Genomic DNA, 26,024 nt, shown 5'->3' on the forward strand with positions numbered 1-26,024 from the left:
TTTAAATCTGGAAGGTACAAGTTTCCACAAATAACAAGGAAACTCAAAAGCTAAACATATATGTTTAATGAGGTATACTACCATAGCATACTATTTCTATAGCTGAGTACCCATAATTACTGGGGAATAACTGTTCATCTGCACTGTAATTCATTAGTCTTTCTATCTAGACAGATGCAGATGCACATTCACTTACTGGTATTTATTTAAAACTGAACATATACACACTATTATATACAAAAAAGATAACCAACAAGGACCTACTGTATAGCATAGGGAACTATACTCAATATTTTGTAATAACCTATAAGGGAAAAGAATCTATATATATGTATAAATGAATCACTTTGCTGTACCTGACACAACATTGTATACCTGAAACTAATACAACATTGTAAATCAATACTTTAACTAAATAAATAAATTAAAAAAACTGAAATCCCTTGAGAGGGTTAGCTGGCCCACTACCACTATCCCCACTCAGCCTCTCGCAGATATTTTCATTCCATAACCAGTGGCATTTTATAGTGGTTACTCTCTGTGGGAACTGGACTGGCCAGCACAGACTAAAAAGAGAAGTACAGGTTTAGGATTCCTTTTTGAAACCTCTATGTCCAAAATCAGTCAAACCACTAAGGCCCTCATACGTCACTGATCAAAGAACCCTTCTTAGCCCAAACTGCAACCACAGCTGGGGAGAAGGACCTACCTACCTCTAAGAGGCTCTGGTCAACCACACTTGCCCACAGTGATTATAGGGTGGTTGTACAGGACTCTGACGAACACTTTAGACTTTATTTTTAGATCCAGACATAAATCCATTTGAAACATGTCCATCAAGATGCCATTTTGAATGAAAAATTCAATTATTCCTCCAGATGAAGAGTAAAACTAAAACCAATGATTTTAAAGAAGAAAAACAAAGATGACTGCAGAATAACTGAATAGTATTTTCCTATCCATTATAGTTCTTAGTGCTACTAAGAGTCCTCACAGAAAGTTATGGCTAGTGAGAATTTCTTATAAACCAGAATTATGCTGTGTGCCCAGAGTACAGGATGAGCCTAAGGATCTCTTTAATAATAATATTTGCAGGACTTCCCTGGTGGTCCAGTGGTTAAGAATCCGCCTGCCAATGCAGGGGACATGGGTTCGAGCCCTGGTCCAGGAAGATCCCACATGCTGTGGAGCAACTAAGCCCGTGTGCCACAACTACTGAGCCTGCGCTCTAGAGCCCAGGAGCCGCAACTACTGAGCCCAGGTGCCACAACTACTGGAGCCTGCGCGCGTAGAGCCCATACTCCGCAACAAGAGAAGCCACTACAGTGAGAAGCCCGCGCACCGCAACTAGAGAAAGCCCATACACAGCAACAAAGACCCAACGCAGCCAAAAATAAATAAATTAAAAAAAATAACATTTGAATTTCCATGGCAAGGTCCTTTTAATGAAGGCTTTGCTACTGAGCATTGATGACTTCCTTGATTTCCTTTGTCAAATGGATAGCAGATGTCCATAAAAATCAATAAAATGACAAGAATTGACCACTGTGATAATTCCTATTAAAATGGCTATAACCACCTTATGGGTTGGTGAGTCTGGGGAGGTGGGAGTACAGGGAAGCAATATAAGTCATATTATGTTAACAACCATTCTCTCTTAATCCTGGAGGAGAAAATGCTCCATTTTTTTCTCACCCACCAGATGTATTCACATGCTTATTTATTCCCAGGAAGAATAATACACACTCAGTTCACTCTCCCTACATCTACATGTGTACCAACCACATACTCTAGAAATAGAGTGGACTGGCTTTAAAGAAAAACTTGGTTTATGATTCCATTTAATCAGCATAAAAACCTTCAAGAACTGAATTGAAAGTTTTGCTTGTCAAAATCTACATACCCTTTTCAAAAGAGGAAGGAAGATTTAAGCACAAATTTGGAACCACTAGGATATTAAAACCACCACAACAAAAAAAAACCCTTAGTGACAGATGTGATACTACAATTGAAGACATCAGTTGTTTTCTCTCTCTCATACCTTATACCTTAAAAACCCCACAAAACTTTCCTTTCATCACATCTGTGTATGTTGTTGCGTTCTCCAAAGGTGCATAAAGCTAGGCTGAGCAGAGGTGTGAAATTAAACGGTACTTAGTAACATCAGGCCAACTTCCAAATGAATTCAGACACTTGGGGAATATTAAAAAATGCAAAGGGAGGTTCCTTTTGCAACATTCAACAGTGATCCGATTATTCTTCTCATGTGTTCTGTTAATAGACTAGGAGACTAATTGCTGATGCACTTACCAATCCCTTATTTAAAGTTTCACTTTCAAGGTATGTAAAGCAATCTCTTAAGCAACAATGCATGAGGATATTTGAAATGTTAATAAAAGGAAGGGATGCAATTATATAGAAAGTGAAGGTTTTGCAATTAACTAGAGTTAAGAAAAATAAGATCCTGTCATTTCCAAATACTATGAAAAACACCGTTTTACATGTTTGGTAAACATTATTCACAAAAATACAATACCAAGTTTATAATCTAAATCAGAGTAGTTAAGGAAGAAAAAATTTTTTAAGTAACATTTATAAAGCAGCCATCTTACTGACTACCAAATATATCACCTGGCTTAAATATTAGATCATTTATTCACTTTAAAAATCAAGGTATAGGGAGAGCTCCCCACCTTACCCCAAATTAAGTCAGAGCTTGTAAGCCAGTACATACCTCTATGTAAAATCTTTAAACTCCACAAATAAGTAAGGCCTTTAACGACCTAAATTGAGAAAGAGAAAACAGGACAATGATGGTTTTTATAAGGAACTTTCCACATTTAAACACATAATCGTATCAGCCGTAATTTCTTCCTTCCAAAGTCTGTTAACCAACACGCATTTATTGAACACCTCCCATTTCTGTGTCAGGCGCTGTGGGGACACAGAATGTATAAGCTACAGGTTCCTTCCTTTAATGAGCTCACAGTGTTCTGAAGATAAGGTACGATGAATGAAAGAAATGGATATGTGTGCACATAATATGACCTGGAAGTCCACTGACAAAGTTCTCAGTGGTGGTGTGGGCAGAAAGGAGAGGGACAGGAAAAAGGGACAAAGATTTTCACTTATTTTCTATACTTCTGTACATGAAAAGAAAAATTTTTAAAGTCATGACATTTATGACCAAGGAGAGACATTTTTAAAAAACTTAACTAATGAGGGCAATGGGTGGACTAAAGGCTGCTTCCCCTGACCGTCAGGAAGGCTTTACCAAAGTGCCAGGCCCTGAGTAACAGATTCAACTGATGTGAAGAAAAGTGAAAAAAGCATTCAAGCCAAGGTAAAAATATATGATCAGAGTGTTGGGGCAGTGCATTCTTCAAAACTATCGAGGAAGACAAACACTGAGACACTGTTCTAGATTAACAGAGACTAAACAGACATGACAACTAAATGCAACGTATAATCCAAGACTGGATGCTGGACTAGAAAATTTTTTTCTTTTGGTCTATAAAGAGTATTATTGGACAACTGGCAAAATCTGAATAAGGACTGTTGATTAGATAATAATGATGTATCAATGCTAATTTTCTAATTTTGATCCATATACAGTGATGATGTAAGAGAATGTCCTTGTTCTTAGGAAATACACACCTGGAGTAATTAGGAGTAAAGGGTCATGATATTTGCAAATAATTCTCAAATGCTTCAGGAAAAAAATCTGTACATATATATTTAATCAAATGTGGTTAATTGTTAACAATTGGGAAATCTGGGTGAAGCATCTTTGGGAATTCTTAGTATTACTCTCACCAGTTTTCTGGAAGGTTAAAATAATTTCAAAATAAAAAGTTTCCCCCCAAATATTTTAAATGATTTTAGGGTAGGAAACAACAAAGTATATCAAGGGGATGATCCTCACAAGCCAGTCTGACTGATGCAAGTATGTGTGGAATCATGTAGACAATACTGAAAGGGCAAGTAAAAGAAATAAAATGAGAAAATACAAACATCTGAGTTAGAGTTTAGATTTTTTTAATTTAACAGACTGAGTTAAGAGTAATTAGTCGAATAAGGTACTGAAGAGAAGATGTTTCCAAGACCCTAAGTACGTGGGTTATAAGTGCTACCTTCTGTGTGGGAAAGTTAATCATCAAAAGCTTTAAAAATCTTTATATAGAAATAGCTGTAAAAGGAGATGCACATGTCTTTATTCACACCCACTGACCCTGTAATGCACACGAGTGTGAACTTACCAATTTCAAGGTTGACTATTCATAATTAGGTATCAGATACAATGAACACACCACTATTATTAAAAATTTACTGGGGGGCTTCCCTGGTGGCGCAGCGGTTGAGAGTCCGCCTGCCGATGCAGGAGACACGGGTTCGTGACCCGGTCCGGGAGGATCCCACGTGCCGCGGAGAGGCTGGGCCCGTGGGCCATGGCCGCTGGGCCCGCATGTCTGGAGCCTGTGCTCCGCAACGGGAGAGGCCACAACAGTGAGAGGCCCGCGTACCACAGGGAAAAAAAAAAAATTTACTGTAAGAATTTTAAAGTACCCATCATTATAGAAATTTTTAGGTGAGTCAGGAATATAAGAAAAACTACCATTATGAGAAGTAACCGAGTAATTTACATACCTTGAGAAAGATGAAAAGAGGGTTGGAGCTAAATATGCAAGGATTTTAGTTGATCAAAAAAGACCAAGGGCAATAATAAAAATAGAAATGCCAAGGGAAAAACCCGATTTCCAAATACTAAAGGTCTAGAAGAAGATAAAATCTATATCAACTAATGCTGAGCAGAAGTTAACATATTTTAATTGTTCTGAGTGGAATGTACTCCTGAAAAATTTGCTAACGCATTATAATCAATTCTGTGATATATTTTTCTATTTTAAGAGAACGGAATACATATCTATAGCAAATGATTTCTTCCAGAATTCAGACTAAGTGGCATTACAATAAAACACATGTACTCTGAACAGTAAGATAGTAAAAAAAGAAAATATGAAAATAGGAATAACACAGAAGGAAGAAACAGGACAAAAATATTCCCTTAAATGCTTATAAAAATAACATCAATAATAAAAACAATTTTTTCTTTGAGTAGTAGGACAACGTCATCTTATTTAGCTGGAAGTAATCACCCTCTGAGCTCTGGAAATAGGGTTAAAGTTCTCAACTTATAAGTTGCATATTTTAAAGCTCTCCCATTAAAGATAACTCACCACTGAAAATTAGTCCCACAGAAAATGAATAATCAGAAAACACACAGGGGAAGGCAATCCACCATATTCAGATTATCAGGCAGAGAAAAAGTAAAACAAATACTGATTTTATGATACTCGCTAAATTTATAAGTTTTGTTGGACATTCAAAAAGAAAATATTATTCTTCCAACTTTATCAAAATAGACTACATTTTCCTTTAGAAGAAGAATAAATGCATGGGGAGCTAGAAATCTGTCCCTTGAAAATCTAGAGGGTATTATTGGTATTCAGTAAACTAGGTTTCACAACGACTTGACAAAGCCTTGACACTAAAAGTACTTATATCTGCTGTCAGTCACTCACTCCTTGACATGTCAAGTGCACAGCCTTTCAGGGACAACTTCAATCAACATTAGCACTCAAAATACAGTACACAGTGTCACTGCTTCAGAAATGAGAGGAAAAATAAAATGTGTTAGATGGCAGGGAAAGGGAGAAAGGCATTCCTCTTTATAGGAGACCAGATTCCAGTGGAAAGTAATAAAAATCACTGAGCAAGGTGTAAGGCTGAAATCAACCAGTTTATATGGATTTCTTTTTCTGGGAAAATATTCTCTTGCCATACATCCATCAAGAGAAAATTTGAACAACATATCATAAAGGCTGACAGGGGTCTATCCTGTAATGAATGTTGGATCTGTGGACCTGTATAGCATGCCAGACTATTAGAACCTGGAAAATAAAGTTACTTGGGGGAGGAAGAGATGCCTAGATGTGGTTCTAAGACATGAAAAGAATCTGAAGCAGTTGTATGTGTTACGCCAGTATTCTCTTCATTCATACTTCTCTTTTTTACTTTTAAACCTCATTCTCCCTTTCATTTCTTCCTCTTCATTTTTCTCATTTTCTTAGGAAACCAGATTGAAAGAGCATGGGGCCTGGAGTCAAACTGCCCTGGGTTCTAATTATTACTGACTAGCTACATGATATCTCTAGGCAAGCTGTTTAACTTTTCTACACCTCATCTTGCACTTGTATAAAATATGTACAATCATCTATAGAGTTACTGTGAAGGGTAAATGACATAATATTTGTACATAAAACATTTATCAATGATTTTCATAAAGAAGTACTCAATATACACCTATTTCCCTCCTCTCTCCCGATTCTGTTCCTTCTGGCTTGGCAAAAGAACCCATGTGCTTCCTTGGCCTCCCTGAGGGAACTCAAGGGAATGATGTTGATGCTGTCTTCAGAACACTAGAGGAGTGATGGTCAAGGATACTGGGAACCCAGTCAGGCTGTGAGAACATTTACTTTACAAATCATGTCCTACAAACCATCAATTTGCTAGTCTTATTTTGATTGGTAGAACCCTTCCACTGGTGTTTGTTAGCTGCAAGAAAAGGAGTAACCAACTTTGTAGTCTACTAAAATTTCATTAAAAAAACACACTTTGGAAGTATTATACAAGCTTAGGCCCTAGCAGAGTTTATAAAAAGTGGCAGATGAAGAGTAAAATTATCAAAAGCATTTTTTTTTTTTTTTTACTCTGGCCACAGGCAATTTTCATTACTATGACCTGATAAGCCATAAAAGCTGGTGAAATTGGACACATTTTAGGGAAAAAAAACAAAAACAGCCTCATGTTTTAAAATGTAAGGGTTAAATACAAATAATGCTTTGGCTAGCACTTATTTCAAATGCCTTTCACTAAAATCACTGTCATATTTTCAGTTAGGTAAGCCCTGCACTGAAGCTGGATTTTTTTTTTTTTTTTTTTTTTGCTGACTCCATTCACTTCACAGGCTTCCCACTCCAGTAGAATTGAAAAGACCGATGGCCTTGTGTGGCTGCCCTACACAAGAGGGCGGCAAGATTTATGAAATCCAGGAAGAACAAGCTTCTCTACTGAAGAAGGCAGATTCCTATTTTAGCCAAGTTTGATAGATAATTGCGTATAGAACTCATATACTTTTTGCTTTTTCAATTGGTATTCCTCCTTTTTTGCCCTTTAATATACGTTTTTAAACTTTAGAGCTAAGAAATGCCAAAAGCCACAAAGCATTCATTCCCCCCTGAGATTAAAAGAGGAAATGAAACATTTTTATTTTCATCTAGAATAGTGCTTTAAGTAGTCAAATTTCATACTCATCTACCTAAACATGTAGATTAGAAGCTACTTAGCAGCAATAGCATCAGGAAAGACAGTTCTCATCACCCTGGGCAGTTCTCACTAATAATTAGAAAGAAAAAAGGAAAGCTGTGAATTACAATGAACTAAGACTAAATAAGTGTCCATGTTGGATTAAAGGATCTGTGTTGTCAGTTTGATGTATAATGAATGTGAAAATCAGCCATTTAATTAAATGGTACATGGTATAACCACTTTGTTCTGCACTAAACTGCTTAAGTTATCAGAGCGCCTTTAGTTTAGCAACTGTTTACTATTACACCACCCACGACTTCTCTTAGACACTGTTTAGCCTATGTTATTCTGAATTTGAAATCTGGAGTTTATATAGTAATGTTAATTTAGTTGATATAGTTCATCGGTTTAAATTGGTGAATATAGAAAAGAGGAAATCACAAAGGTATAAATTCCAGATATACGTGGTGAAAAAATTAAAAACCAAGTACATAAAAAGTCTGCAAAAATCTTTAAGACTAAAGTACTATTTTCTTATAGATGGTTTTATTTTAATAATTTAGGCTTTAAAAGTATTTCCTAATCATATGCCTATAACTACAAAATGTCCCTAAAACAGCTTTCTTTCCAAAGAACGTGGAAATTTTACTGGCTAACAAGAGTAGTAAGGTCCCTGCAAATACATGAAACGAGAACAGGTCAGAATATGCAGGAAATTCCCTGGCAGTCCAGTGGTTAGGACCTGACCCTTTCACTGACAGGGCCCAGGTTCGATCCCTGGTCAGGGAACTAAGATCCTGCAAGCCACACGGCGTGGCCAAAAAAAAGAATATCCATAAGCCTGAAAACTGTCATGTGTCTATGTTATTATTGTAGGTTGGTCTATGAAAAGAAGAAAGGACAAAAATGATGAGAGTTAAGAAGGCCCTGGCAGTCAGCATGGATTCAAGAAAAAGAAAAAAAAAAAAAATCCTGAGGATATAAAGAGAATAATGTTTGACTATAGAGATTAAATCACCCAAATTTCATAGAGTTGAAGCCATATACTCACTGCCACTGCAATTCTTCCAAGGACATGCTCTGGAATTTTTCTATATACATCCAAAGATCCCCCTGTAGAAACAAACATGTTGTGTTACAACAAATGAAACTACTAGAAAAGTGCACTGGGCCCCTCCTCCTCTGTGGATCCATTGTGAGACTTCTTTTTCTCTACTGACATCATGCATTGGATGTCTAGGGTAAAATTAGCTTTTTAGTCCAGTTTTATCAATATTTATGACATAATCATACTTCCAGATGAAGCATAACTAGATACTTTCATTTTGTTCTCAAGTGTATAATCATACACATGTAAAAACTGAAGGAAAGTAGTGAAGGACAGGCTAAGAATCTGTACTTTATGTAAACTTAAATACATACGCAAAACTGAAGGTCAATAGGACAATCATATCTAGGCATCTAGCTTGTGTTAACAGTTTTCTCAAAGGTAAACCAGGACCCTATCTTAGAATTTTCATATTAACCAAACAAAAGCTGGTACGTATAAAATTCAAAATACACATAAAAACTAATAAAGTAAAATAGTTATGTTAACATCTATCTAAATGAATGTTACCCTTCAAATTAGGTACCATGACAAGCAATCAACATATTCCAAAGATACTATCTTAGAACAAAATGTTTTTTTTCTTTTTTGGAGATTCTCTTTGATATAATTTTGAAAACCACTTTATGAGGTTAAAAAAACCTCCTTATGTTGTAACATTTTTTCACTAAAATGGTATTCACTAACATCCTTCACCTTTACCAAATTCAGCTTTTGGTGGTTTCCAAAAAACAAAATCAATAGATTGTGAACATGATAAAGGCAGGGGTCATGTTGTTTGATTTTAATTTTCATCAACCTAGAAATCAGCACAACTAACAGAGAGTACATATTCAATAAATATCTGTCAGATGAATAAGTAAATAAATGTAAATCGCCATGAATTTTACCAGCTAGGTTAAGTTGCTCTGAAAACAGTTTCAAAAGAAGGGACTGCAAACCATCTGCAGCAACAATAACATCATTAAAATAATGGCATAACTTTCCCAGGAAACTATTTCAAAGGAACCAGTATTCATTTGGAAGTATAAATTTGAGTATGCTTGTTAAATTTTTAATCTTATACAAGTAGTATAAGAATTTCAGGAAGATATGCAAAGAATCACTACTTTACTCATATTAATGATATGATTATATGAGAACTATTTTAACCACATGTAATAACCTTTCTTTGAGTCATGGTGAGGTGCACAGTCTTTCAGTTCCATAAAGGAATTATCCAATATATTTGAGAAACAATTTTTGTTTCTATCAGAGGCTAAAAATTCATATTTAACAATTTTACCACTGGATGCTTTATAAGTATGCCTCGTAAGATGTTAACATGGAGCATATTATCCTTTTCAAATGCAGTTAAGTCTATTTTGCAAATATAAATATTTTTATGTCAAGTTTTCCTAAAACTGAACAGAGAAAAAATTATTTTTCCCTGTAAAAAATATTACATCAATATATATTCCATATATATAAAGATATTGGCTTTGTATTTATCTTGTTTAAAGCAGGAAAATGATCACTTCTTTCATTAACTTTGGCTTGTAGTTTCCAGATTCTGAAAAGAAGCTGGAAAACCACAGTGTTAGTAAACCTTATGCTTTGGTTCTGGGTGCTACCCAGAAGAGAATGAAAAAAAGACACTTCTGCAATGAGGTGAGCCATCTTTATTTACTAAAATGGCATTTTTATTATAGATGCAAGAAAAGTGAAAACACGGTAGAAAAAACATTTCATGTTCTCATCGATCTTTCAGATGAATTGGCAGTTGCAAGGATGAACAGTCTCAAGAAGATCAAGCTTTACATGTTGGTATTTGGAATCCTTATTAATGGAGTTTAGTGGGCCAGTCCCTTATGAAGTGAACAGCTTGAGTGGCTCAAAACCAGGAGGTGCAAATCTATTCACATACACTACTAAGAGGTGCTAAGAGAAGATTTATTTTTACATAGGATATAAATCAGGGCTTAATTAGCTAAACGGATAGTAGTCAACAAGCTAAATCAAAAAATCAAAGATTACATTACCTCCATTTTTAGTGGAACAAGCCAAAAAAGAATCCCATTTTGAGGTAATTCACTGATTTTTCTAAATATCTACTTAATCTCAGTTATATCCCACTCTCCTTAGCTATCCATATGGGTAAATCTTTACATAGCTGGCTTTGTGTCATCACAGATTCATCCTGTCCTTGACATAATCATTAGAGAGAGATACTGTCAGAGGCAAAAAAAAATTGTGGCAGATCCACTTAGAATCAATAGTTCCTACTAAGCCGGATGAGTTCTCATGCAATTAAAATAACTCTTACCAGGCTAAAAATGGCAGAGGGTTTTCAGTTGAATTTTTACTGAGTTTTACTATCATTTCTATCCTATAGGCCTAGGCAATCTTTAGACTCATCAAATCATCAAACATTAGTGCTGGAGGGACCTTAAAGATCAGCCCAATGACTTTATTTGACAGAGGAGGGAAACTGAGTCCAGAGAGGTGGGTGTTCTAGTCACAGCCATGAGTCCGTTGATGCCAGAACTCAGAAAAGGTCTGAACCTTTGAACTGCAAAGATCTAAAAGGTTTCTCCATAACATCACATAGCTTGAGAATCACATGTGAACTTTCTAGTCTCATTGCAATGTGATATTACTATATGACACATACTCAGAGAGACAGTTTAATATTTGCTGAGGCACTGGTATTCAAGGCATATAGATACTCGTTTATCTGTTGAATGGTTGCTTTGAACCTTCTCCTCATGATTCCAAGGTCACTGGTTTACTCTCTGTGACCTGTCACTTCCTCAGGCTCCCTGGCCTCAGATCATCCCTAGACAGTCATTTCCTTGCATTTCCTTGCATGCCACTATCCACCACGGGAACCGGGAGGAAGAGTGCTAACAGAGTAGCAAAAAATCCATGTCAACTGCCAAACAACTACACATTTCTGTTGATGAACTGGGGCTATCATCTTCATGAAATTAAGCCAAAAGAACTCATGGGGGGGGCTTGCCTGGTGGCACAGTGGTTGAGAGTCCGCCTGCCGATGCAGGGGACACGGGTTCGTGCCCCGGTCCGGGAAGATCCCACATGCCGCAGAGCGGCTGGGCCCGTGAACCATGGCCGCTGAGGCTGCGCGTCCGGAGCCTGTGCTCCGCAACGGGAGAGGCCACAACAGTGAGAGGCCCGTGTACCGCAAAAAAAAAAAAGAACTCATGGGGTAAGGTCTGTGTTTATCGTAATACAGGGCTACAACATAAAGTAGTGTCTTGCACTACTTTAGTTTCATATTCATCCCAACATTTTCCTTAAAATGATCATGATTATTATTAATACTAACAAAATTGAAATCTGGAGCCACAAGCAAAAATTTCAGAAACTCTCTTAGTCTCTTCCAGTTGAAAAAAATAAAGAGCCGTTTCTTTCTTTGCAACATGGGTTTTGGGGGAAACAACTTATTCCCATGATGGTAATCCAAATACATGTACACAGATTCTGAGATGCTATATTTGGGTATTTCTGAGTGAATTTAATTTTGACTTAATGAGAAGGCCTATCAAATCACTCCCCTACTTGAAACCTTCCAATACATCCTAACAAATTCAGACTGAAACATAAATTCCTCACCATGACCTACAAGGCCTACACAATCTAGCTTCTGCCTATTTCTCTGGCCTCCTGTCTGGCCCCAGGTCCTCTCATCACTACTCTCAAGTCACCATGGCCTTCTTGTAGGGCCTGATTTCACCAAGCTTGCTTCCCACCTTAGAGCATTTATACTTGATCCTCTGCCTTGAAGATCTTCCCCATGACCTTCCCTGAGCTGGCTCACTGACATTAAAGTCTCTGCTAAAATGCCACTCCCATAAAGAAGCCATCCCTTGGACCTAGAGACTGTCATACAGAGTGAAGTAAGTCAGAAAGAGAAAAACAAATATCGTGTATTAACACACATATGTGGAATCTAGAAAAATGGTACAGATGAACCAGTCTGCAAGGCAGAAATAGAGACACAGATGAAGAGAACAAAGATATGGACACCAAGGGGGGAAAGTGGCGGTGGGGGGGTGAGGGTGGCGGTGGGGGGATGAACTGGGAGATTGGGAATGACATATATACACTAATATGTATAAAATAGGTAACTAATAAGAACCTGCTGTATAAAAAAATAAATAAATAAAAGTTTTTTAGTTAAAAAAAAAATAGAAGAAGCCATCCCTGACCGTCCTGTATAGCAGCAGTCCCCAAACTTTTTGGCACCAGGGACCGGTTTTGTGGAAGACAATTTTTCCACGGACGGTGGGGTGTGGGGATGGTTCAGGCAGTAATGTGAGCAATGGGGAGCGGCAGATGAAGCTTTGCTTGCTCGCCTGCCGCTCACCTCCTGCTGTGAGGCCCGGTTCCTGACAGGCCGCAGACCAGCACTGGTCAATAGCCCAGAGGTTGGGGACCCCTGCAATATAGCACCTCCTCTCCTTATTAGTCATCATTTACCCTGCTTTAGGTTCTAACTAGACTTATCCCTCTCTGAGAGTGTACTGTATGTTTCTTGTCTCCCCTTCTAGAATTTAAGCCCCATACCAACAGGGATTAAGTCTTGTTCACTGTTGTCCCCCAAGTTTAGAACAGTGTCTGAAAGAAAGTGCTCAATTACTACTTGGAAATAAACAACTAATATAAGATTAAAATAAATAATGGGAATTTACACTAACAGAACAGAACTAGGGTTGAGACAAAGTTGTCGAGAAGTTTAATTGAGATAGGAAGGGGAGAGAAGGAATGATACAGGATGGCACATAGTTTTTGGTCCACGTATTTTTGAGGAATATTTTGTTTATTACAGAGAGAATGAAGGTCCAAAAGAGAGAGGGTGGTTAATGGAGAAACTCCACCAAGGGGATGCACACGTAAAGGGACTGACCTTAAACAGCTTTTCATGTGAGAGGTGGATCAGGTGTGTGCAGTTGTTGCTAAGCTATAGGTGGAAAAGCAAGGATATGAGAGCTCATACCTGATAGTCTATGTTGTCTCTAAATGAGAAAGAGGTAGGTAAAATCTGGGGGAGGGTAATAAAGTTTTACAGGAGCTGATGTGGGAAACAGCAGAGAAGATGCGAATGGCAGAACAAAACTTAAGAAGTAGGAAATTTTAGTGTTCAGGGACCAGTTAGGGTGGAGTGAAGGGAAGCTGCCAACAGCAGTAGGAGAAGGGCTTCAGGCAGCTCAAGTCAAGAGAGTGAGGAGTCTCAAAAAAAGAGGTTAAATATAGGTTATAAAGTGAATATTTTAAGATAAGGACTTAAAGTATTAAAATGTAACTAAAAGGTGACATCACTAAAAACAGCAGGGTAAGGTCCTCTGAAAATTCTCTCCTCCACAAAAGCAATGAAAAAACATACAAAAATTGTCAGAATCAACTTGTTCACAACTCTTGAAATTAGCCAAAGGATTGTAGCAACCCCAAAATTGTTTATTCAGGACAACGCTTGAATCTTGGTAAGAACAGCAAGCTTTGTGGCATTTTAACTTGCCCTATTCCCACTGCCTGATCTCCAGCTTCAGTGCAGCCTTGAAAACCAGCAGCCTGCCATCACAGTAAACTCCAGCAGCCTGATAGCCACTGCACAGGCAGAACTGATTTGGTGCTCCTTCATATCCACATTCTCATAAAAGTTTCACTTCTAACCTGTTTGGGGGTTCCCTGGAAGACCCCACTTGCAATTCTGTCTTTACTTACACCTTATACAAAAAAACCTTTTCCTTAGGGGCATTTATTGAAAACAATTAGAAGCAATCAATTAACTCTGTAACTTATTGAGGTGGCGGATAACAGTTTAGGTAAACAATAGGCTAACCAAAAGTCTTAAAAGGAAAAGCTGGGGAATGAGAAGTCAATAGAGGCTTTGAGGGACTTCCCTGGTGGTGCAGTGGTTAAGAGTCTGCCTGCCAATGCAGGGGACACGGGTTCGAGCCCTGGTCTGGGAAGATCCCACATGCCGTGGAACAACTAAGCCTATGCGCCACGGCTACTGAGCCTGCTCTCTAGAACCGCAAGCCACAACTACTGAGCCTGAGTGCCACAACTCTTGAAGCCCACATGCCTAGAGCCCGTGCTTCAACAGAAGCTACTGCAAGGAGAAGCTGTGCACTGCAACAAAGAGTAGTCCCCACTCGCCACAACTAGAGAAAGCCAGTGCGCGGTAACGAAGGCCCAACACAGCCAAAAATAAACAAATAAATAGATTTATTGGAAAAAGAGAAAATGGAGGCTTTGAAAAGCTGCAACATATTCTTGGGAATCTAGGATATATGCATGCACAAGGCCATGTGCATGCTCAGGAGGGCCTGGAGGAGGCTTTCAGCAGTCACCTTGGGCTGAACATGAGGCTCAGCACAAGCAGGAAGCAAAGACTAAGGCACAGTTATCAACTGGTGGGAGAGTACTAGACTTATCCCTCTCTGAGAGTGGGAGAGTACTGAAGGTGTGCCCCAACACACTCAGAACCCTTCAGCAAAGACTGGGAGACTTATTAGCCCCAGGCATTTAAGGAAATCTCTGCCTAATCATTAGCTGACCAGTAAGCTAACTGAAAGAGGCTTCAGTGGCTACACACTGGAGACAGAAACACTACAGAATAGTTTAGAAAAGTCACTAAACAAACATATCCAACAAAAACAAACCCTGGGGATGAGGGAGAATCTGACTTCTAGAGTTAACACATTACATAATTTTAAATGTCCAGTTTTCAACAATAAAAAATGAGACATGTAAAGAAACAAAAAGGTATGACCCATACACAGGAACAAAAGCAATCAACAGAAACTGTCCCTAAAAAAGCTCAGATGTTGGACTTACTGGAAAAAATCTTTAATCAGCTATGTTAATATACATCTATATAACTAAAGGAAACCGTCTGTAAGGAACTAAAGTATGAGGATAATGTCTTCCCAAATACAGGCTATCAATAAAGAGGCAAATTACACACCCTCCCAAACATACACATATACATACACACATATATACAAATCCCTCTCTCACTATCTCTCTCTCTCTCTGTGTGTGTGTGTGTGTATATACACACACACACACACACACACACACACACACAGATATAAAATAAAGTTTGGAGCAAAGTTTTTGTACGCTACTGAAAGGAAGTTGATACTAATCTGAAATAAGTTGTTGATATTAATCTGAATAAGTTAAGATGATAACTGTAATCTCTAGGGAAACCAAACATACACCTTAAAAATATAGTAAAAGAAACCACAAGATAATTTAAACAGTACATTAGAAAATATCTATTTAATATAAAAGAAAGCAGTAATGAACGAACAGAAGAACATAAAAGAAGACTTAAAGAAAACAAATAGTAAAATGGCAGATATAAATTCTAGCTTGTCATTAATTACATTAAATGTAAATGAATTAAACACTCTAACTGAATGAAAGATTAACAGATTGGATAAAAAAATTATCCAACTCTATGCTGCCCATAGGTGATGCACTTTAGATTCAAAGACCCAAATAGGCTGAAAATAAACAACGGAAAAAGACATAACAAGCAAACAGTAATCAATAGGGAACCGGAATGACTATACTAAATTAGACAAAATAGACTCTTAGGCAAATGCTGTGACTAGAGACAAAGAAACACATTTTATAATGATAAAACAGTCAATTCATCAAGAAGATATAACAATTACAAACATACATGCACCTAACAACAGAATGCCAAAATATGTGATGCATAAACTGACAAAACTGAAGGGAGAAACAGACAACCAAAAAATACCCCATTTCAATACCCACTTTCAACAGTAGATAGAACAATTTGCACTAAAGATTAACAAGGAAATAAAATACTTAACACCATAAACCACCTACTCCTGACAGACATCTCAAGAACACTCCACCCAACAATAGCAGAATACATTTTTCTCAGGTGCACCTGGAACATTCTCCAGGACAGACAATATTTTAGGGCATAAAACAAATCTCAATAAATTTAAAAGGACTGAAATCATACAAAGCATGTTCTCTGACCTCTAAGGAATATTAGAAATCAGCAACAGAAGGACAAATTCAATGTGGAAAATGACACATTCCTAAATAAAAATGGGTCAAAAGAGAAATCACAGGGATTATCTTTGTGGGGAATTAGAAAACACTTTGAGATAAATGAAAATGAAAAAAACAACATATCAAAACTTCTAGAGTACAGCTAAAGAGGTGCTTAGAGGGACATGTATAGCTGCAAACGCCTACATTAAATAAGAAAGATCTCAATATCCTAACTTCACAGCTTAAAAATACAGAAAAAGAGGAGCAAACTAAAAACAGAGCTAGTAGAAATTAATAAGTATTAGACCAGAGATCTAACACAATAGAAAAACAACAGAGAAACATCAAAGAAATCAAGAGTTGGTTTTTGAAAAAGACAAAGAAACTGATCAACTTTTAGCTGCCCTGACCAAGAGAAAAAGGGATAAGACTCAAATTAATAAAATCTGGAATGAAAGAGAGAACACTAACACTGACTTTACCGAAATAAAAATGATTACAAAGGAATACTAGGAGTAATTGTTTACCAACAAATTAGATAATCTAGATGAAATGAACAAACTTCTAGAAAGCCACAAAGTACCAAAACTGACTCAAGAAGAAATAGAAATTCTGAATAAACCTATAACTATAACTAATAAAGATATTGGTTGGTAATTTAAAAAACTACTCACAATATTATTCAGTCTTAAACAGAAAGTAAATTCTGACATATGCTACAACACTGGTAAATCTTGAGGACATTATGAAAAGTGAAAGAAGCCGGTCCCAAAAAAGACAAATACTGTGCAAGTTCGCTTAGCTGAGGTATCCAGAGTAGCCCAACTCATACAGACAGAAAGCAGAATATTCGCTACCAGGGGCTGGGAGTAGGCGGCAAAGGAGAGTTATGGCTTAATGGGTATGGGGTTTCAGTTTTGCAAGCTGCAAAGAGTTCTGGAGATGGACGGTGGTGGTTGCATGGTAATGTGAATGAACTAATGCTGCTGAACTACACACTTAAAAATGGCTAATATGGTAAATTATATATGTGTTATACCACAGTTTTTGAAAAACTTTTGGGAAAGACAGTCTTATGCACACTGTCTTACTAATCCTACTTGGCCACATAAGAATGGGCCTTGGGGCTGGAACACTTGCTTACCAAGAGATAAAGAGGCCACATAACCTGTGCTGGGTTTATCTCCTTGCTTTGGAATATCTTTCCCTGTTTTAGGCTCAGTGTGTACTCCTTTGTCCTGATTAAGCATGTGCATCAATGGACCTTAGGCATACCTCCAGCTTTCAGTATTTCTGACTCCAGGGGAGTAGGGCAGAGTGGGGGGTACTTTTGCTGCAACACAGATGGGTATGTGCAGGCCAACTGCCCTGCACAGACTGCCAGGAGGGACCTGCTATTGGCCATTGGGAACTGACACCCACTACTAAAGCTGATCTTGCTCTGTCTTTTTTTTTTTTTTTATGTGAGTGAAGCATTGTTCAATCCAGTGCTTGATTGTATTCTGTTTTTCTTGGCAACTCCAATACCAAGATGCAGTGGGCAGCAGTGCTTGGACTTCTCCTAATGAGAGACAACAAATGCCACCTGACCACAAAAACTACTCACAAAGAAAACCCCAGGACCAGATGGCTTCACCGGTGAATTATACCAAACGTTTTAAGAAGAATTAACATCAATCTTTCACAAACTCTTCCAAAAAACAGAAGAGGAGGGAACACTGTCCAACTCATTCTTTGAGGACAGAATTATCCTGATATCAAACTCACACAATGACATTACAAGAAAAGAAAACTACAAACCAATATCACTTGAGAATATGGATGTAAAAATCCTCAACAAAATACTAACAAATTGAATCTAGCAACATATAAAAAGGATTATACAGGACTGATTCAATATGCAAAAATCTATTAATATAATACACTGTAACTATGGAATAAAGGACCAAAAAACACATGATCATTTTAATAGACAAAAAAAGCACTTGACAAAATCTAATGCCAATTTATGATAAAAATACTCAACAAACTTGATAAATGACATCTACCAAAACCCCACAGCTAACATCATACTTAATGGTGAAAGACTGAAAGCTTCCCTTCTAAGGAGCAAAAGAAGGATGTCTGCTCTCACTACTTCTATTCAACACTGTACTGAGGGACTTCCCTGGTGGTCCAGTGGTTAAGAATCGTCTTGCAATGCAGGGGACACCAGTGCAATCCCTGGTCAGGGAACTAAGATCTCACATGCCGTGGGGCAATTAAGCCTGTGTGCCACGACTAGAGAGCCCTTGCGCTGCAACTAATGACCCTGCGCGCCACAACTAGAGAGAAGCCTGTGCACTGCAACAAAGAGCCCACGTGCTGTGACGAAGGATCCTGGGTGCTGCAACTAAGACCCAATGCAGCCAAAAAATAAATAAATATTTTTTTCAAAAATTAAAAAAACCCAAAAAACCACTGTCCTGAAAGTTTTAGCCAGGGTAGTTTAGCAAGAAACAGAAAAAAAGACATCCAAAATGGAAAAGAAGATGTAACACTACCTCTATTTTCAAATGACATGATCTTCTATATGGAAAACCCTAAGGAATCTATAAAAACCTATTAGAGTTTAAGGAACAAGTTTAGCAAACTGAATGCAAACTGGTGTAAAATGGAATGGAACAGTTTGGCAGTGTTAAACATAGAGCTACCATATGACCCAGCAATTCTACTCCTACTGACATACTCAAGAGAAGTGAAAACATATGTCCACAAAAAACTTGTACACAAAAGTATATAGCAGCATCATTCACAACAGCCAAAAAATGGAAACATCACAAATGCCCATCAGTGATGAATGAATAAAGAAAATGTGGTGATCTATACAATGGACTATTATGCAGTCATGAAAAGTAATGAAGTACTGATAAATTTTACAACCTGCGTGAACCTCGAGAACATTATGCTAAGTGAAAGAAGCCAAACACAAAGGCCACATACTGTATGATTCCACTTAATCTGAAATGTCCAAAATAGGGAAATCCATAGAGACAGAAAGTAGATTAATGGTTGCCAGGGACTAGAGGGAAGAGGGTATAGGGACTGACTACTAATGGGTAGGGAATTCGTTTCCAGGGTGATAAAAATGTTTTGGAATTAGTGGTGATGGTTACACAACCTTGTGAATATACTAAAAACCACTGAACTGTACACATTAGAAGGACGAATTTTATGGTATTTGAACATACCATCTTAATAAATACATTTTTTAATATAACAAAAATTGAGGATTCAAAAAAGGATGATGAAAAGTCATAAGGTAATGACATGTACTGGCTCTATGAACCCATTTTTTCTAGTCAGTCTCCTTGAATACTAATTGTCATACTTCCCATATGTTTGTAAGACTTTTAATTCTTGACATCTACTATAACTAATTTAGAACACATTATTATAGTAATAAGGTGTCAATGATGGCTCATTAAAAAGTCTTGTTGGGGGCTTCCCTGGTGGTGCAGTGGTTAAGAATCTACCTGCCAATGCAGAGGACACGGGTTCGAGCCCTGGTCCGGGAAGATCCCACATTCTGCGGAGCAACTAAGCCCGTGTGCCACAACTACTGAAGCCCACGAGCCTAGAGCCCGTGCTCCGCAACAAGAGAAGCCACTGCAGTGAGAAGCCCACGCACCGCAACGAAGAGTAGCCCCTGCTCACCGCAACTAGAGACAGCCCACGCACAGCCAAAAAAAAAAACAAAGTCTTGTGGGGAATGAACTAATTGTATTATTAATATACTGAGAATCCCCCAAATGAACTAAGTATATTTTTTAAATGTTGAGGGGTTTTTTTTGGCCGTACCGCTCGGCTTGCAGGATCTTAGTTCCCCAACCAGGGATTGAACCCGGGCCACGGCAATGAAAGCACTGAGTCCTAACCACTGAACCACTAGGGAACTCCCAAATGTTGAGTTTTAATGAGCTAGACATTAAAAAATTGAATATGTGAAATTTAAAGACTGCTTTGATTTCAAATAGGTAAACAATAACAATGATGACATCATTTTACTGATAGGGTACCAAGAAATTTGCATTTTGCCAAAATATTCAGAACAAAAAAGATTTATCAAAATAGAAATGAATAAAAAATAAAGGAAGGAAGGAAAGGGCTAGAGTCCAAAGAAAACTAAACAAATCTTGGCTAAACAGCTGTGTTGGAAAACAATTTCTTATCTTGCAATTAAGATCCGATTTCTTTCTAAGACACAGGACATTGCATTAACAGATTTCTTTAAAAGAAAATCTGTTTTGGCTATTGAAACATTAAAAGAACAGAGCAACTGTTTTGCAAGTGAAGACAGATTGTATGGAAGAATCAAGTATCACACCACCGATTAGACTAGTATTTAATCTATTTAAATTTTCAGTAAAAGTAAATGAAATTACATTCTTGAAATTATGGCTCGGCTATAAATATTTAACAACAGGAACCCTTAACACTAAGATGTTTTAGAGCATAAAGGAGGTAATTATTAGTATATTTTCATTACTTTTAATTCTACTTGATACCTATATCAAAACCAGGTTTTAAAGCACTCTACTCCCAAAATCACTTTTAAAGTATTATAAAAGGGAAGACTCACCATCCATGAATTCTGTACATATTGAAATTCTGTTTTCCACAAAAAATGCACCATAAAACCCTATGATATATGATGAATCACACTGTAACAAAAATAAGACAAAAGTAGTTAATAGCCTGCAAGCCAATACCACAGGCATACTTTATAAGGAAAAATGACCAAGAAAAAAATTACCTTATAAAGAATTTCCAATTCAGACATAATTTGCTTCTGAAGTTCCAGTGTAATATCTAGTAGTATGACCTAAATATATAAAGGAATCAACATTTACACATTTATTCACCTTTAAATTAAATATAGTCATATTCATTATGAAATATAAAAACAAAAAATATGGTGTTTCCTCTATTCATTCCACCTCTCTCCTCCCCACCACAACCTCCAGTAATACAAACTGTGTCCACATCTGTCTAACACTTTGTATTGGGGGAGGTGGTATACAAGTGATTGATGGGATCAAAGAAAAAGCCAGGTCTCAAAGGTCAGTATTAACAGCTTTAAAAGTCAGTTAAGTTATAACACCCTTAATTTATACACCCTATTTTGGTCACATTGGTTATTTTGAGAAGAGGAAGATCGTAATGACCTTGAAACCATTAAAAAAATAATTGTCTTGTAATTCAGAAACTGGGCAAAAGCAGAGAGAATAATGAGTAAAAATAACATTTAAAGTAGATTTTTAGTTATGAGAGAAATAAGGAGTTTTTAAAATATGTCAGGTTTTTATATTCTTCCAGGTGGGTAATCTTTCTTTGCCAAAACTGTTATAAAATGTTGGAGCTTGAAGGAACCTCAGAAATGATTTCACCTAATTCCCTTCTTTTTAAAAAATTAATTAATTAATTAATTTTGGCTGCGTTGGGTCTTCGTTGCTGTGCGCGGGCTCTCTCTAGTTGTGGTGAGTGGGGGCTACTCTTCATTGCAGTGCATGCGTTTCTCATTGCGGTGGTTTCTCTTGTTGCAGAGCACGGGCTCTAGGCAAGCAAGCTTCAGCAGTTGCAGCATGTGGGCTCAGTAGTTGTGGCACATGGGCATGTGGGATCTTCCCGGACCAGGGCTCGAAACCATGTCCCCTGCATTGGCAGGTGGATTCTTAACCACTGAGCCACCAGGGAAGTCCCTAATTCCCTTCTTTTAGAGGAAGAAACCAAGGCTCTGAGGAGTCATGAGGCCCAGCAATGTCAGGGCCCCTCCCTGATTCCAAGGACCATGCACTTTCCAGTATGCCCTGAGGCTTTATGGTTTTCCTTAAAATATCAACCACTGAGTCAAATTCATAACATAGAAACGTACAATAGTGTATTTATAAACTTACCTAGAACAAATTCTAGTTTATTTCAAACACTTATTTTTTTAAGAAAGAAGACCATCAACCATTCAAATTTTACTTAGCATTTCCTGTGAAGCCAATTCAAGGGAAATTGTTTTTTACTTAAAACAGACAGTGATGATAATAAAATAACTGGAAGATAATTTCTAAGATTTGTGGCAGAGTTTCTGACTCTAGACATTTCTAGATAAAAACTTAACATTCAGGATTACCAATGATAGTCTAATTAAACACCATCCAACACTGAACCACATTTTGTATTACAATGGCAGAATATATGTGTGTGTGTGTGCGTGTATACACACACACACACACACACATATATATAATCAATACTGGAGGAAAAAACATAAATTTTGAATTGCAAACTGCTGTTAGAGCAAGGAAATAAAAGGATAATCTCTAAAACACAGATTTTATAGTCCTGACATCCGTTGGGGGGAGGGTAAAATGAGTACAAAAAGGCATAGCAGTTTCTATCAAGAGTTTGCTTTAGGGTTATTTATAAAAGCTCTCACTAAAACTAGACTGTAAGTGTAATGCAAAACTGCCAAGAAGCATTTAAACATTTCTCCCAATCAATAGTCATTTGCCACAATATTCACTTACATTTTTGTTCCTGTATAAAATTTAGCAACAAAATTAATTCATCTAGTGTTGTTTGAATTCTATGCCATAAAATATTAGAGCTATTCATCCTACTATGTCAAGTACAGGGACTCTTTCAACCTGAAAAACTCTGCTAAAAGGAGTACAGTATTATTTACCTTAAAGCAGTGGTTCTCAACCTTGGCCTCACATTATAATTACCTATATATCTAGGTGTTTATATAAATATATAAGGACACTTCTAACAAATCCTGATGCACAGGGCTTACTCCAGAATAAGGGAATCAGAATCTCTAGGGTTGGGCCCACATCTCTGCATTTTTAAAAAATTTCCCAGATAATTTGTAACCCCTAGTAAGGTTGAGAATCCCTTATTTAATGTTTCAAAAATGTTGTTTATTCAGTGTTTAGTATGACTACTAAGATATATTGCACCTCCAGGCCCCCAATCAAGAAACAACATGATGCCACAAGGCTAACCAAAACCTTATTATTAACCCAAAACTACCAGCTATGAACTTATTCTCTTCACAGAGAACCTTAACTGGGCTCCTATGGCCTCAAATAAAGTTAAAATTCTAGCATGATAGTCAAGGAATTCTTCCACAGTCTACCTCCAACTCGTTATTCTAGCTCCTTCTCCCACTACTCCTTACCACAAACCCAATCTACGTGTAAAACCAGATGATTTCTACCAGTCCACACACATATCCTGTGCTTTCCCCCATGCTGTTCCCTCCACTTGAGGTGTGCTTCCTTGCTCCATTCCATAGTCACTGGCCATAAAACCTTTCCTATCCTTTAGATACAGTTTGAATGCCACCACCACCTCCACAAAGCCAGCCCCAAAGCCCTCCATCAGATGCTTTATCTTTTTCCTTATCACAAGCTGCCTTTAGCATTAATACCTCATCTCCTAAAAACAGAAGCCTAGAGAGTACAGAGTGGTTGTAAGCCCCTGAACGGCAACGGCAACGGCAACAGCAATGGCAACGACTGTCTTGTGCATTTTTCTCTGGTCCCCTCCCCGCATATCCAGCACCCAGCCCAGGGTCTTACTCAAGTGGTGCCCATTAAGTGATGTGGGACTTAATTAAAGTACTCCTTACAAACATAATCCTACAAATAAGAAGCTATTTCTAGACAGGAAGGAAATGAATTGCCTGATTTCTATAACTGAATTTAAAACCAAAGACATAAACACCAAAATAAATAAAATTGCCACACTGGCCTAACATGTAGCAAGTAACACCGTATTTGTGGGACCAATCCACTGCACTCTAATAGGTCTTGATCGTTCTTGGAATTTGCTATAGTCCAGAATAGTGGAGATTCCATAATGGTAAAAAAATGAAAATGTAATTTCTGGGAACTTGAGAGGGCAAGTAAAATCTACCCTAAAATGGAAAAATTGGAAAAAAAGCATGGCGAATACTAATATTTTTTTCTGAAGAACAAGGAAAGCATGAACTCCTTAAGTCTTCATGATTGTTTTTTTTTCTCCTTAGGAAGAGCTAAATTTTTCAAACTGGAAAGAATTTGAACATGAAGCATTTCCTGGAGAAAGGGTTAAGTGAGAAACTGAAATACCTGAGTGCATTTCCGCTGCTCTCCACTACACCTCCAGGACAAATAAGGATGAGTTGTCAAGTTAAATATAAGCAGTCAAGTGACTGAATTATAATTTACTCTGTGCTCAATTTAAATTAGTGTGAGGCTATTAAAATATACAGTATAAATACGGCAATTCATCACAAGCTGTCATGGATGACTTCATTTATTTGCTGGAGTGGCACACGCTCCACTAAAGGGAAGGAGAGCAAAATCACAGGTCAAATTAAGCCGCTATTCTGTTTTAATTCGCTTATTTAATCTGTGGCGACATAATTGTCTTTTACAGTATGTACAACTCAGAAAGGAAATTTGGGAGGATTACAGTCAGTATACAAATGATTAATCAAATGGTCCATTTAAATGCTAGTTTAAAAGCAGCAGAAACCCAAAGCAGTCAAAGAATGATAATCAGCACATGCTACATACAAGGCTAAATTTCCTGGAAGATAGATTTTTCCCAATTAGAATATTTACAGTACTGGGGAATCTATTAAGCTCTACTCTTTCAAAGATTTTATAGACTACATTAACGGTATAAAAAGGTTCTGTTTGCAAGATGGCTATTTGTTTTCTGCTCTACTTGTTTGCAATCGTCTTGCTTAATTACATTCCTCCCCCGCCGCCCACCAAAAACTAGTTAGAAACACATATTCATATACAGTCATCGAATAGTTATCTTTGAACTAGCATTAGTATCATTTTGAGGCAAATTTTTTTCTAAACTCAGTGATATAAAATAAAAATAAATAAAATAAATATTCAAATAAATAAATAATAAATAAAATAAATAAATAAATAAAAATAAAATAAAAAAATAAATATTCAAATAAATAAATAATAAAATAAATAAAATAATAAAATAAATAAATAAATAAAATAAATAAAATAAAAATTCAAAATACTTCTATTCTTCCCAAAATCCAACTTTCTTTTTATAATATCTGAAATATTTTCCCGCCTTTGAAGTCTAAAGAGGTAAACACTAATATGCTTAGACATTGCAATATTCTTTAGACAAAAAAGTCTAGAAAATAAGAACATTTACAAGTACAAAAATTAGAAATATTTTGAGTAGGAAGAGAAAAGTAACAGATTTTCAAGGACTCTCATCTAATTGCTCCCACAGACATTCAAACTATGGGTCCAAACAACCATTTGACTTGGAAAATTAAATTTCCCTCATCATTCTATGCAGGCATCAGAGCCCTGCAGGTGATTCTGTTTAGACAAGGACTGTGATTTGCTGCTCTTCACAATCCCTTTGTGACACCAGGCAGCCCCGTTTCACAGCTGAGGTCACTGAGAGGTTCAAGTGACATGCT

At 37.1% G+C, this 26,024-nt stretch overlaps 1 protein-coding gene across 13 annotated transcripts in view; it reads right to left on the bottom strand.

The window, feature by feature from the left end:
• The window catches only part of MAP2K5 (mitogen-activated protein kinase kinase 5), a 267,619-nt gene that overhangs the window by 152,182 nt on the left and 89,413 nt on the right, over positions 1-26,024 (bottom strand). For 9 of the 13 annotated variants that reach the window (XM_049706939.1, XM_049706938.1, XM_049706937.1 and 6 more), the window contains 3 exons: positions 21,324-21,392; positions 21,150-21,231; positions 8,420-8,481 (listed from right to left, as the gene is read on the bottom strand). In XM_049706939.1, coding sequence (XP_049562896.1) covers positions 8,420-8,481; positions 21,150-21,231; positions 21,324-21,392 — 213 coding nt within the window. Of the gene's footprint in view, positions 1-2,734; positions 2,784-8,419; positions 8,482-21,149; positions 21,232-21,323; positions 21,393-26,024 lie in introns of all 13 variants that reach the window. The other 4 variants (XM_004276230.4, XM_004276229.3, XM_049706942.1 and 1 more) reach the window with 1 other exon arrangement.

This window comes from Orcinus orca, chromosome 2, assembly GCF_937001465.1.
Source record: "Orcinus orca chromosome 2, mOrcOrc1.1, whole genome shotgun sequence".
NCBI lineage: Eukaryota > Metazoa > Chordata > Mammalia > Artiodactyla > Delphinidae > Orcinus > Orcinus orca.